The sequence below is a fragment of the Mandrillus leucophaeus genome, unplaced genomic scaffold (genome assembly GCF_000951045.1).
Source record: "Mandrillus leucophaeus isolate KB7577 unplaced genomic scaffold, Mleu.le_1.0 Scaffold129, whole genome shotgun sequence".
Taxonomy (NCBI): Eukaryota; Metazoa; Chordata; class Mammalia; order Primates; family Cercopithecidae; genus Mandrillus; species Mandrillus leucophaeus.
This window is the reverse complement of record NW_012101243.1, coordinates 1,799,406-1,813,025: the sequence shown is the minus strand read 5'-3', so window position 1 is coordinate 1,813,025 and position 13,620 is coordinate 1,799,406. Positions and strand designations below refer to the sequence as shown.

General features: G+C 46.8%; 1 protein-coding gene across 1 annotated transcript in view; it reads left to right on the top strand.

Moving 5' to 3' along the window:
• MMP24 (matrix metallopeptidase 24 (membrane-inserted)) overlaps nt 1–13,620 on the top strand; it is a 33,275-nt gene that overhangs the window by 2,596 nt on the left and 17,059 nt on the right. The window contains exons 2-4 of the mRNA XM_011972403.1: nt 902–1,050; nt 6,641–6,757; nt 8,773–9,077. Of these exons, the coding sequence (XP_011827793.1) occupies nt 902–1,050; nt 6,641–6,757; nt 8,773–9,077 (571 nt within the window). The remainder of the gene's footprint in view (nt 1–901; nt 1,051–6,640; nt 6,758–8,772; nt 9,078–13,620) is intronic.

The window sequence follows — 13,620 nt, the reverse complement described above, 5'->3', positions numbered from 1 at the left end:
TTTTTTTGAGATGGAGTCTGGCTCTGTCGCCCAGGCTGGAGTGCAGTGGCCGGATCTCAACTCACTGCAAGCTCCGCCTCCCGGGTTTATGCCATTCTGTTGCCTCAGAGCACCCCCCTTCACCCGGTAGCTGGGACTACAGGCGCCCGCCACCTCGCCCGGCTAGTTTTTTGTATTTTTAGTAGAGATGAGGTTTCGCCGTGTTAGCCAGGATGGTCTCGATCTCCTGACCTCGTGATCCGCCCGTCTCGGCCTCCCAAAGTTCTGGGATTACAGGCTTGAGCCACGGCGCCCGGCCTCCTACATAATTTTTATATATGCCTTTCTAGGTATTTTCTATGCATACATCATTTATTTATATTTAAATAAGATCATGCATTGTTTTATTTATATTTATTTATAGTGGCTTGCTTTTCTGGGGGGTAGCAATACATATTGTATATAATCTCCTGCCAACAAATATTCTACATGGTTCTTCGTCAGGCTTTGACAGTAGACACAGTGGGTTTCTGGGTGGCAGAACATTTTCAAAATACCTCTCTGTATCACAGAATTAACCGTGCTGTGCTTTTCCATGTCTAGTCCAATATAAGTGGAAAACACTGAATAAATGAGTAAAGAGGCAGGGCAATGGAAAGCTCTGAATTCAAATTTAGTCTTTATTCTGTGGCCAACAGAAATCCAATGAAAGGTTTCTAGCAGGAGAGGACGCCAATAAAAGCTGCTTTCTGGAGGTTAATTTGACAGTGTCTGCAGGGTGGAGTGAAGGAAGAAGAACTCAGATCATGAGTCCGGGAGTCACTGGGGTCAAATGATCCCTCGTTTTAAGGGCACATCTCTGCCCAGGTAGAACAGAGCCTTTCCCAGCATAATGCATCCTTTTCTTTCATGTGTCTTTCAGAACTGGTTAAAGTCCTATGGCTATCTGCTTCCCTATGATTCACGGGCATCTGCGTTGCACTCAGGGAAGGCCTTGCAGTCAGCAGTCTCCACTATGCAGCAGTTTTACGGGATCCCAGTCACCGGTGTGTTGGATCAGACAACGATCGAGTAAGATTTGCGTAGGACATTGTGCCTTTGAACTTGCTGGACTTACATTTGGGTTCACATTTTTCATGGCCTGTGTACACCCCATGCCCATCCTCCCTTCCTATCTTTTATTCCTGCAGTGCCATCCTGGGAGAGAATAATCCCAATGTGAGTGGGGGACGTGCTGGGATGGGAGTCCAGCCCTCCCATTAACTTTCCATGTGACCTTGGAGACAAGTTGCTTAACCCTTCTGGACCTCAGTTTCCTTATCAGTACAATGAGGGATTGGTTGTAGATGGGCTCTTAAATCCCCTCTGGCTCGAATAATTTATCTGTGGGTCACCCTCTGGAGCTCCCTGCAATGTACATGTCTCATAGAATACAGAAAATGCTTGAATGATAATGAGTTGGCTCCACTTTTTCCATTTACCAAACATTTGCTGGGTGCCTGCATGTGCCTGTCATCCGGCCCTCCAGAGGCTCACCATTTAATGACAAATACAGTCATCGAGCCACACCAGTCTAGAGCTCAGAAGGAAACAATGAGTTTTGGGGAGACACTTGGGAGGTAGTAACACTTAGGAGGTAGAAAAAAGCCATGAGGATGGTCAAATCACTCAAGGAGAATGTAAAGATTCACTGGCAGGTGCTGGGGATGGCACCCCACAAAGCTAGCCAGGAAGGGGCAGCCGGAGAGGAAGAAGCCTGATGTGATGATGTGATGCACTGTCATGATGCCGCATGGTGTGGGGTGGTCAGTGGGGCCAGCCGCTCCAGAGCCCTCCAACAGAAGCACGGCTGAAAGTTGTCTGCTGGGTTTAGTGACAAAGAGGTTGTTGTTAACCTCAGCAGAATGGTGGAGATGAAGTCAGATTGAAATGGGGAGAAGCGGAGGTGAGGAGAAGAGGTAGCAAGTGGAGGAAAGACATTCAAGAAGCTTGACAGGGAGGTGGGGAGAAATGGGTAGCAGCTAGAGAGGATGAAGTTTTGTTTGTTTAAGAAGGGGGAGAGTTGAACAGGCTTAAACTTGCTTAAGAAAGCTATGAGAGCTGTTTAAGAAAAGCCATTCACATCATTAAAGCATGGAAAAGAGCAGGAGTGAGTTTCCTAAGGAGGTGGGAAGGGAGGGGAGCCTGAGGCAGGTGGAAGGAGCTAGCAGGGCTGGGTGAGGATGCAGGGGAGTTGGTGGGAGGAGGAACAGGAAATGCACTCAGTTGTGGATCAAGGATCAATTTGACGTAAGTCACTCCTGGACAGAATCATCTCTCTGGGTCTCAGTGTGTTCATATGCAAAGGGGAGTGTTGGATTATGGCTCTAAATTCTAGATTCCACTTTTTTTTTTTTTTTTTTTTTGATGAAATGGAGTCTCAATCTGTCACCCAGGCTGGAGGGCAGTGGCGCAATCTCAGCTCACTGCAACCTCTGCCTCTGGGGTTCAAGTGATTCTCCTGCCTCAGCCTCCCTAGTAGCTGAGATTATAGGCATGTACCACCATGCTGGCTAATTTTTTTTGTATTTTTAGTAGAGACAGGGTTTCATCATGTTGGCCAGGCTGGTCTCGAACTCCTGACCTCAGGTGATCCACCCGCCTCGGCCTCCCAGAATGCTAGGATTACAGGCGTAAGCCACCATGCCCGGCCTAGATTCCATTATTTTAAGCATCTGAGCTTTTAAAACTTGACGAGTCTGGGGTTTTAGGATCCTAAAATCCTGTGTGAACATTTCCTATTCCTAGGATTCTCTGATTATGAGAGTGTGAACTTCTTCTCCTGTGATGATGTGATGTTATTCTGTGATATGGACTCCTTGGCCTTGTGGTCTCCAGAGTGGGCTGGTTAAAGAGAGCCCAGCCACCTTTCAAAGCTGAGGTTATTTTGAGGGCTTTGCACAGGCCTCATGGCAGTGCATCCTGGGGCAGAAGCACTGGTGTCTCTGCTGTGGCACCACCTGGCCTTGGGTTTTACTCTGTTCCAAAAAGCCCAGGCCTGTTGGATAGCGCTCAGAGAGTGGCAGGTGGATGGTGAAAGGAGGAGGCAGAGGGAACGATCCGAGGGAAAAGGATGGCATTTCCCACTTTCAGTTCTGCCCACACCTCCTTGTAGGAAGGTGGGGGTGTTGTGCTCTGGAAGTAGGGGAAGGAGGAAGCCAGTTGCACTTATTAATCCAAGACCTGAGTTGGGGAGTGTTCGGGGTAGAATTTAGAGCCCCAAGTTGCAGCTCCAGCTCTGTGACCTTGGGCAATAGCTGCCTTTCTCTGAGCCTGTTTCCTCCCCTAGGTGCCTTCCAGGTCTAACTCAGCCAGAGGTGGTTCTTGGTTCTCTTCGCAGGGACTGTTAATGAAAGGAAGCTAGATTAGCCATTTAAAGTACTATGTTTGAGTGTCTACCTTGGGAAATGTCACACATTTATTCATTCACCCATTCATTTGGTCAACAACATAGTTCCTCTAGCTCAACTTTGTGCTTAGCAGTGACAGGAAAAAATAAAAGCTCCAAGCTTTGTTAAATTGCATTAATAGTTCATTTTTTTCATTCAACTAAGTTCCAGTCCTGCCTTGCTGATTTCTGTGTTTTGCAAGGTACTGGATTTATCTGTGGATTGTTTCCCTCATCTGTGAAATGGGAATAATAATTTCTGTTACCTCACAGTGTCGTTTTGAGAATCAAACTTTATTTTATTTTATATTTTGAGACAAGGTCTCACTCCCCTCACCCAGGTTGGAGTGTAGTGGTGCGATCTTGGCTCACTGTAGCCTCAACTTTCTAAGCTCAGGTGATCCTCCCACCTCAGCCTCCCTAGTAGCTGGGACTACAGGCACGTACCACCATGCCTGGCTAATTTTTTATATCTTTAGCAGAGATAGGGTTTTGCCATGTTGCCCAGGCTGGTCATGATCTTCTAGGCTCAAGCAGTCTCCTGCCTCAGCTTCCCAAAGTGCTAGGATTATAGTTGTGAGCTACTGCGCCTGGCCAAGAATCAAACGTTTTAAAAGAATGTGCTGGGTGCAGTGGCTCACACCTGTAATCCCAGCACTTTGGGAGGCCAAGGTGGGCAGATCACCTGAGGCTAGGAGTTCCAGACCAGCCTGGCCAACATGGTGAAACCCCGTCTCTACTAAAAATACAAAAATTAGCCGGGCATGGTGGTGCACACCTGTAATCCCAGCTACTACTTAGGAGGCTGAGGCAGATGAATTGCTTGAACTCGGGAGGCCAGGTACTCAGCAGGCTCAGGTGGGGCTGGGGCAAGGGCCAGGCATGGGCAGGCTCAGGTGAGTGCTGGTTGGCACTTCTCAAGGCTCTGCTGCTGTCTCTTATACACATCTAGATGTGTATAAGAGACAGGCCTGAGACTGGGTAATTTATAAAGAAAAGAGGTTTAATTGGCTCACGGTTCCACAGGCTTTACAGGAAGCATGGCTGGGAACGCCTCAGGAAACTTTCAATCATAGTAGAAGGCAAAGGGGAAACAAGCACGTCATCACATGCCTGGAGCAGGGGGAAGAGGGAGAAGCGGGAGGTGCTCCACACTGTTAAACAACCAGATCTCATGAGAACTCACTCGCTAGCTAACAGCAGAACAGCAAGGGGGAAGTCCGCCCGCATAGCCCAATCACCTCCCAGCAGGCCCGGCCTCCAACACTAGGGATTACAGTTCGACAGGAGATCTAGGCAGGGACACAAATCAAAACCGTATCACCTGGTAACAAACAGATATCAGGATTTACGTAATTTCAGGCACTGAGCTACCTTTTGGGGACACAATGATGAATAGGACATAGTTCCTGTCCTCAATTTACCATTTATTAGAGGAAATAGACCAATAAATTTTAAATCACAACACATTATAATAAGTGCTGCAGATAATTATGTTCCACGTCCCACAGTTGTTTAGCCACCTTTTTTTTTTTTTTTTTTTTTTTCCTGTAATGGCATTTCACTCTTCTTGCCCAGGCTGGAGCACAATGGCACAATCTTAGCTCACTGCAACCTCCGCCTCCCGGGTTCAAGCAATTCCCCTGCCTCAGCTTCCCGAGTAGCTGGGATTACAGCCATCTGCCACTACGCCCAGCTAATTTTTTTGTATTTTTAGTAGAGACAGGGTTTCACCTTGTTAGCTAGGCTGGTCTCAAACTCCTGACCTCAGATGAGCCACCTGCCTCAGCCTCCCAGAGTGCTGGGATTACAGGTGTGAGCCACCACACCCAGCCTGTTTATTCACTTCTTGAACAAGTCTAGTGAAAGAGAATTTGCTGTCTTCATGCTATGCCATTCTACCGTTGGATAGTTGTGATTCATTCACTCAGTCAGTCAGTCAACAATAATTATTGAACCCCTTCTGTGTCAGGCACTATGCCAGCCCTGGGGATACAGGCAAGGCTGCTGTCCTTATGGAGCTTAGAATCTGGGGAAAGAGACAAAGAACAAACAAGAAAGCAAATGCATAATCTAAGTTCACGAGTGATAAATCCTGTGAAGAAACATTAAGCAGGGTAAGCAGATAGCAGTGGGTTGGGGCCAGGGAAACTATTTTAGATAGAGAGGACGAGGAAGTCCTCTGTGAAGGGATACTATTTGAGCAGAGACCTTAATGAAGTAAGGGAACAAACCACATGCAGAAGAAGAGTGTTGCAAGTAGAGGGAACAGCAATGCAAAGACCCTGCCATAGGAATAGGCTTAGCATGCTCAAGGAAAAGCAAGAAGGTCGCCATGACTGGAGCTTAGGATATAAGGGGAGAAGGATGACGATGTTCTTGGACAAGTGTGCAGGGGCTGGGTCATGTGGGGCTTTGTGGGTCAGGATGAAGAGTTTGACTTTTTTTTTTTTTTTTTTTGAGACGGAGTCTTTCTCTGTCACCCAGGCTGGAGTGCAGTGGCACAATCTTGGCTGCAACCTCCACCTCTCAGGTTCAAGCGATTCTCCTGCCTCAGCCTCCTGAGTAGCTGGGATTACAGGTGTAAGCAATGCAGCTGTCTAATTTTTTTTTTTAATTTTTAGTAGAGACAGGGTTTCACCGTGTTGGCCAGGCTGGTCTCGAACTCCTGACCTCAGGTAATCCACCCGCCTCGGCCTCCCAAAGTGCTGGGATTACAGGCGTGAGCCACTGCGCCCTGCTGAAGAGTTTGAATTTTATTCTAGGTGTTCGGGGAAGTCATTGGAGGCTTTTAACCAGGGCAGGCTGTGATCTGATGGCATTTACAGAGCATTTTCACATGTACTTTCTCCTTGAAGATGCACCTCCACCTAAGAACAACAATAACTAGAGTTCTCATGTTGCAGAGGAGGAAACTGAGGTTCATATTGGTTCAGTCACTTGCCTGGGGGTCCTATGACTAGTGGTGGAGCTGGAATTTATCAAGCCCATGTATTCTGATTCTCAGTCTTTATACCGCCATGTTTCCTCATCTATGATTGTGAGTGCATGAATTAATGAATCAATTAGTCAATCATGTTCCTGTTGGGGTCCATCCGAGCCAGGGTCCCAGAGTGTAGATTGAGGAATGCACATTGCTTTCCAGACTGGAGCTGGGGAATATGCAGTCCCTTCCTAGAGTGTTCAGTGACCACAGTGCATATGTGCGTGTGTGTGTGTCCTCTCTCTGCCCAGGTGGATGAAGAAACCCCGATGTGGTGTCCCTGATCACCCCCACTTAAGCCGCAGGCGGAGAAACAAGCGCTATGCCCTGACTGGACAGAAGTGGAGGCAAAAACACATTACCTACAGGTGCTTCGACTTCCCCTCTTCCTCCCTGCCTTTGGCTCCCCCCTCACTCTGTTTTTCCTGGCCTGAGTTTCAAAGGCTCACAATGCAGGGGGGCCTGGGGATCAGGCTCACAACACAGGCCAAGGGCCAGGCATGTGGCATCAGCATCAGGTGCTGACAGCCCGTAACTTTGTCCTCCTTGTGGCTTCCGTAGGATGCTGTGACTCCAACCTCAGATTTGTTTGGTCCTCTGGGGGTTCTTAGTTGTGCTCTGTTTAGATGCCTATAGTTTTTAGGTTACAGAAAGTGGGGTATGAATGGTTCAGTAACTTTCAGCTGTGATAAAGAACCATGGCTCGCAGTGAGTTATATCATGCCACTGCACTCCAGTCTCAGTGAGAGAGTGACTGTCTCCAGAACAAAACAAATGAAACAAAAACCACAAAACAAAACAAACAAAACCATGGCTTAATTCAGTCTCCTTATCACTGCCTGCCAAACCTCATTCCCTCTCATCTGGATCCTCCCACCCCAAACTCCACCTGATGGACTTCACCTGAGATTCCCAACACAGCGTTCCAGTTGTTTCTTAAGGAGTACAAAGAACTGGGACCTGAATCATAATAGTGTCATATTCGACTGTCTGGAGGAACAAAGGGCAGAGCAGGATCCATCTCCAAGCCAGATCAGTGGCCCAAGAACAGAGATGACGGAGCCCATCACAGCAGACTCAAGCACCAGAGTGGGGCTGGGGCAAGGGCCAGGTACTCAGCAGGCTCAGGTGGGGCTGGGGCAAGGGCCAGGCATGGGCAGGCTCAGGTGAGTGCTGGTTGGCACTTCTCAAGGCTCTGCTGTCATCTCAGGTGGATCCCTTGGGTGCAGAGGCAGGACCTGAGACAGAGATCCTTAGAGTTGAACTAAGGGCTCTCCTGCCGACAAGCGCTCCCTACAGAGTGGGACTTTTTTTTTTTTTTCCCCTAGAAATCTGACAAGACAAGGAAACTTAAGAATCTAGGTTAGAAACTGAATCGACTCTCGGGTCTCTTGAAGGGGTAAAGTGGATCAAGAGAAAGAAGCACTGGGTTCTAACCCAACTCTGAGTAACTTCTTTCACTCAACTTCTCTAGGCCTCAGTTTCCTTACGTATGGAGTAGGTAGAATAATCCATGCCCCAGAGGGTCACAGGACAGAGAACCCATAACGACAACCCATGATGGTGTTTTGTGAAGAACCATGCAGTATGAACACAGCAACCCTAAAGAGCTAAATCTATAATGGATGAAATCAGATACCGGCCAGCTTCTAGGGAGACAAGCCAAAGATTGGTGCCAAAGATTTTTAAAGAGACTTTTCACTTAAACTCCTATTATTTGAATAGCTTTATAACTTTTATAAATGAAAGTATTTTGTATTAGGAAAAAAACCTTAAAATTCAGAAAATGCTATTTACCAATTTCTTTTTTTTTCTTTTTTGAGACAGAGTCTCACTGTGTTATCTAGGCTGGACTGCAGTGGTGCAGTCTTGGCTCACTGCGACCTCTGCCTCTGGGTTCAAGCAATTATCCTGCTTCAGCCTCCCAAGTAGCTGGGATTACAGGCTCACACCACCACGCCTGGCTAATTTTTGTACTTTTAACGGAGATGGGGTTTCGCCACGTTGGCCAGGCTGGTCTCAAACTCCTGACCTCAAGTGATCCGCCAGCCTCGGCCTCCCAAAGTGCTGGGATTACAGCCATGAATCACTGCGCCTGGCCCCAATTTACTTTTTTCAACAAACTAGAGTGGAATCCTTTATTCAACACAGCTTTGCTGGAGATCAAATGGAAAACACTGAGTAAAGCAAAGCCATCTGACTGAGGCAGGGTGGAGATCCAGAGCTCTGCCTGCTCAGCCTCTTCTTCAACCCCTGGGGCAGCTAAGCAGAATTCTAGGGTTCAAATTCAGATCACTGAGCCACATTGTCTCAGATATCTATTTTAGCTCTGCTATTCTCTGACTCTCTGATCTTGACTAATGATCCTCTCCTCTCTCACCAGCATTCACAACTATACCCCAAAAGTGGGTGAGCTAGACACGCGGAAAGCTATTCGCCAGGCTTTCGATGTGTGGCAGAAGGTGACCCCACTGACCTTTGAAGAGGTGCCATACCACGAGATCAAAAGCGACCGGAAGGAGGCAGACATCATGATCTTTTTTGCTTCTGGTTTCCATGGTGACAGCTCCCCATTTGATGGAGAAGGGGGATTCCTGGCCCATGCCTACTTCCCTGGCCCAGGGATTGGAGGAGACACCCACTTTGACTCCGATGAGCCATGGACACTAGGAAATGCCAACCATGATGGTAAGGCCATGAGGGGACAGGGGTCAGTCTTAGGCTGCTCAGTTGTTGGGAAAGAACTTGGAGGACATCTTAGATGAGTTTCCTGCTTTCTAGAGCCTCTTGTCCAAGAACTAAGACCGTAAGAGAGTGGGAACTGTGATTTCTGATAATATTCAACATTCCATCCACCAGAGCCAGGGCCATGGAGATGAGTCAGGTCACTTAGAAGATAGTCCGGTTGGCAGGAGAAAAGTAAGGTTAGACCACGAGTAAGAAGATAAAGTAATGAACCAGAGGCTGAAGAAAAAGTTTAAAAGGGGTTGGGCGCAATGGCTCACGCCTGTAATCCCAGCACTTTGGGAGGCCGAGGCAGGTGGATCACCTGAGGTCAGGAGTTCAAGACCAGCCTGGCCAACATGGTGAAACCCTGTCTCTACTAAAAATACAAAAATTATCTGGGCGTGGTAGCAGGTGTCTGTAATCCCAGCTACTCAGGAGGCTGAGGCATGAGAATCGCTTGAACCCAGAAGGCGGAGTTTGCAGTGAGCCAAGATCGCACCATTGCACTCCAGCCCAGGCGACGAGTGAAACTCCATCTCAAAAAAAAAAAAAAAAGGTTAAAAGGCATTAAAGCTGAAAGTGGGGTCTGAAAGTGGTAAGCTCTGGCCTGAATGATAAGGGCTCCAAAAGCCATCTTATGAATGACACGACTGGCTCCCTCCTTTGTCACCCTCACATGTGAGTATCAGGCCCTGAAATTATTCTGGCATCCTTGGATAATTTACCCTGCACCACTATGGTTCAATGAATATTTATGGAGGCAGAACCAATACCGTGCAGCAATACTAATGATACCCTGCAGGTTGCCAAAAAGTTCCTCATCAATATTTACTCACAAGGCACATGCTTAGTACGTAGGCAAGTGTACATTATTATACCCATTTTTAAGATGAAGAGTTGGGGCTCAACTGGCAAAGCTGAAAGGTGACAATACAGGTATTTAGCCCTGGTTCAACTACTGGCTATGTGATACCCTCAGTCTCCTCGTCTGCAAAGTGAGGGGCTGGATTAGGTGATTGCTAAGGGCCTTCCAACTCTAACAAACACGATACAAAGTCTTGCAAAGACTGAGGGAGCTGAACATTTGAAAAAAATGGCATGATCTCTGTCCTCTGGCAGTCCAAAGTCAGTCTAGCAGGGCAGTTACGTGTGCACATAAGTAACCCTGTCATAGACAGACACTACCCAAGGCTGTAGCAGAGGTACCAAGAAAATACAGTAGGAGTTTGGAGGAAAGACGGACAGAGGAGTGTGGTTTTTGGATTATAATAGATGACAATTAGTGGGTATGCTGGTGTTCTAAGGCCTGTGCCACGTGCTTGCCACCCATTATGTGTGGAAACTATTATATCTATTAAATATATTATAATACATAATGAAATTTATATTAAGCAATATATAAAGTGTAAATATATGATGTAAAATTATTATAGGTAAATATTGTTATCTTCATTTTACAGATAGGTAAACTGAGACACAGAGAAACTACCTAAGGTCCTATAGTTGGTGAATGGTGAAATAAGGCTTTGAACCTGGGCATTATGGCCCTGGAGCCCATGCTTTTAGCCATCATGCTAAGCTTCCATGGTTCTCAAACTGTAGGGCACAGCAGAATCACCTAGAAACTAGAAATCACCTAGAAATTTTCAAGAATGTAGATTCCAGGCCAGGCACGGTAGGTCACACCTGTAATCCCAGCACTTTGGGAGGCCAAGACAGGTGGATCACCTGAGGTCAGGAGTTCAAGACCAGCCTGGCCAACATGGTGAAACCCCATCTCTATGGAAAACACAAAAATTAGCCAGTCATGGTGGTGGGTGCCTGTAATCCCAGCTACTCTGGAGGTTGAGGCAGGAGAATCCCTTGAATCCAGGAGGTGGAGGTTGCAGTGAGTCGAGATCATGCCACTGCACTCCAGCCCAGGCAACAGAGATTGCGTCTCAAAAAAAAAAAAAAAAAGACTGCAGATTGCGGCCCCTAACCTCTTGTCATTCTGATTCTCTGGGTCCGGGGTAGGACCTGGGAATCTGCAATTGGTCTAATACATTCCTGGGGCGTTCTGATGCAGGTGTTCCATCACCATGAGAAACGCTGTCTTAATACCTAGAGTTTTCCTACCTGGCCTGATCATAAGAACCAGCGGGGGTTCTTGTTATAAATGTGGATTCCCAGGTCCTTCCCACAGAGATCCTGACTCTTAAGCTGAAACAAGCTTGGGGAACACTGGGCATCCTTTTCTCCTGCCCTGCGGCTGCTCCAGGCTGAGAGCAGACTCTCAAAGCTGGTTTCCCCAGAGGCCATGTTTGGTGTCTATAGGTGAGGATCACCTCCTTGAGAACATATCATTGCATGCATCAGGGATTGGCAGGTCTGGGGTTATCTGTCAAAGGTTGGACCAGGAGGTGGTTTGGCCAAGGCTCAGCCTAGGCAAAGTCATGAACCTGTTAAATTGTTCTTTGTCCTCTTCGTTCTTCAGATTTTTGTCCTTTTTCCTATCGAACTCCATTTCCTTTGCCCTGGTGTCTCTCCTGTGTGTCCTGCATGTACTTTCTGGCTCTCTGCATACCTATTATTTATTTCATTCTTATTTTTGGATGGGTGTCAACAAATGGCTGTCTGTGCTAACAGATAAGATGTGAGGAAAAGAGAACTAACATTTTTGAGGCCCTGTTATGTGCCAGGCACTGTTAGCTGATAAGATTTTAGTTATATTCCTGATAGAGACAAATGAATGTTCAAAGAGATGTCCAGAGGAGGCAGTGGGAAGACACTCCCACTCCTCTGCCCTCCCCTTCTGCCCAGCACTAGGGGTGTGAACTGCCCACACCTGCTCCTTGCTTTTGCAGAACTTGTTGAACCCAGCCCCCAAATCCCAAGAGCTGCTGGTGTGTGTGGGAAGGACCTGGGACCTGTGGATGGGCACCATCCCAGCACTTCTCCCATCTGTCCCACCCCAACTTTCATGAAAGACTGCCAATTCTGATAGAAATTCCAAGATTGCTGATGTCTTCTTTGGATAAGAATCAGGACTTTGCTCTGCTCTGGAAAACCAAGCAGGAACTGTCCAGATGCAGCTCAGGACCACAGCAATCGACCCCTGGCTGGTGAACTGGAATGCAGTGATGGCAGGTTTTGGGTGAGAGGAAAGGAACCAAAATTTATTGAGCATCCATATATTATCTCATTTAATTTCCACATAGACTCAGCAAAGGGGTGGAGTTTCCTGGGAACTTTTTGAACTTACTAGCTTACTTCTTTTTTCTAAACTCTCATTATGGAAAATTTCAAACTCACAAAAGTAGGAGGAATGGTTCTATAATCTCCCAGATACCCATCACCTGCCTCAGCAATTATCAATGCTGTGGCATTCCTATTTATCTACCTTTTTTTGGCTGATGTTTTTTTTTTTTTTTTTTTTTTTTTTTTTTTTTTTTTTTTTTGAGATGGAGTCTCGCTCTGACACCCAGGCTGGAGTGCAGTGGCACAATCTCGGCTCACTGCAAGCTCTGCTTCCCGGGTTCACACCATTCTCCTGCCTCAGCCTCCTGAGAAGCTGGGACTATAGGCGCCCACCACCACACCCGGCTTTTTTGTATTTTTAGTAGAGATGGGGTTTCACCATGTTAGCTAGGATGGTCTTGATCTCCTGACCTTGTGATCCACCCGCCTCAGCCTCCCAAAGTGCTGGGATTACAGGCGTGAGCCACCGTGCCCAGCCTGGCTGATGTATTTTAAAGAAAATCTCAGGCATATTAACATTCCACCTTTAAATACTTCAGTATATACCTCTAACAGATAAAGGCTAATTTTTAACATAAGCACACAATCATTATCAAGCCCAACAAAATTAACAATGATTTTTTTAAATCTAATACCCAGTTTGAGTTCACTTTCCCAAAATACCTCAGAAATGTCTTTTACAGTTGTTTGCTTGAATCAGGATCCAAACAAGATCCACACACAGGGCTGACGTGTCTCTTAAAGCCCTTTTTATTTAAAACACTCCCATTCTACACATACATTTCCCTCCATATATTTGTTGAAGACACTGGGTCATGTGTCCTGAGTATAATCATTTGGCATGACTAGAATCAAGTTCACTTTTAATATGTCTCTCTTCCCCATAATTCCAGAATGTTGTTCATTAGATCTACAGGCCTGACTCGATTCAAGTTCAATTTTTTGGCAAGACTACTTCCTAGGTGGTGCTGGTACTTCCTATTCACCACATCAGCAAACACATATGATGCAGACTGTCCCACTTTCAGTGATGTTGAGGTCAAGCATTTGCTTCAGGTTGTGTCAGCCTGACCCACCCATTATACAATTCACCCGGAGAACTTAGTCTCAGCTACTTGGGAGGCTGAGGCGGGAGAATGGCGTGAACCTGGGAGGCGGAGCTTGCAGTGAGCCGAGATCGCGCCACTGCACTCCAGCCTGGGAGACAGAGCGAGACTCCGTCTCAAAAAAAAAAAAAAAAAAAAATGAGCCTGCAACATGTGTG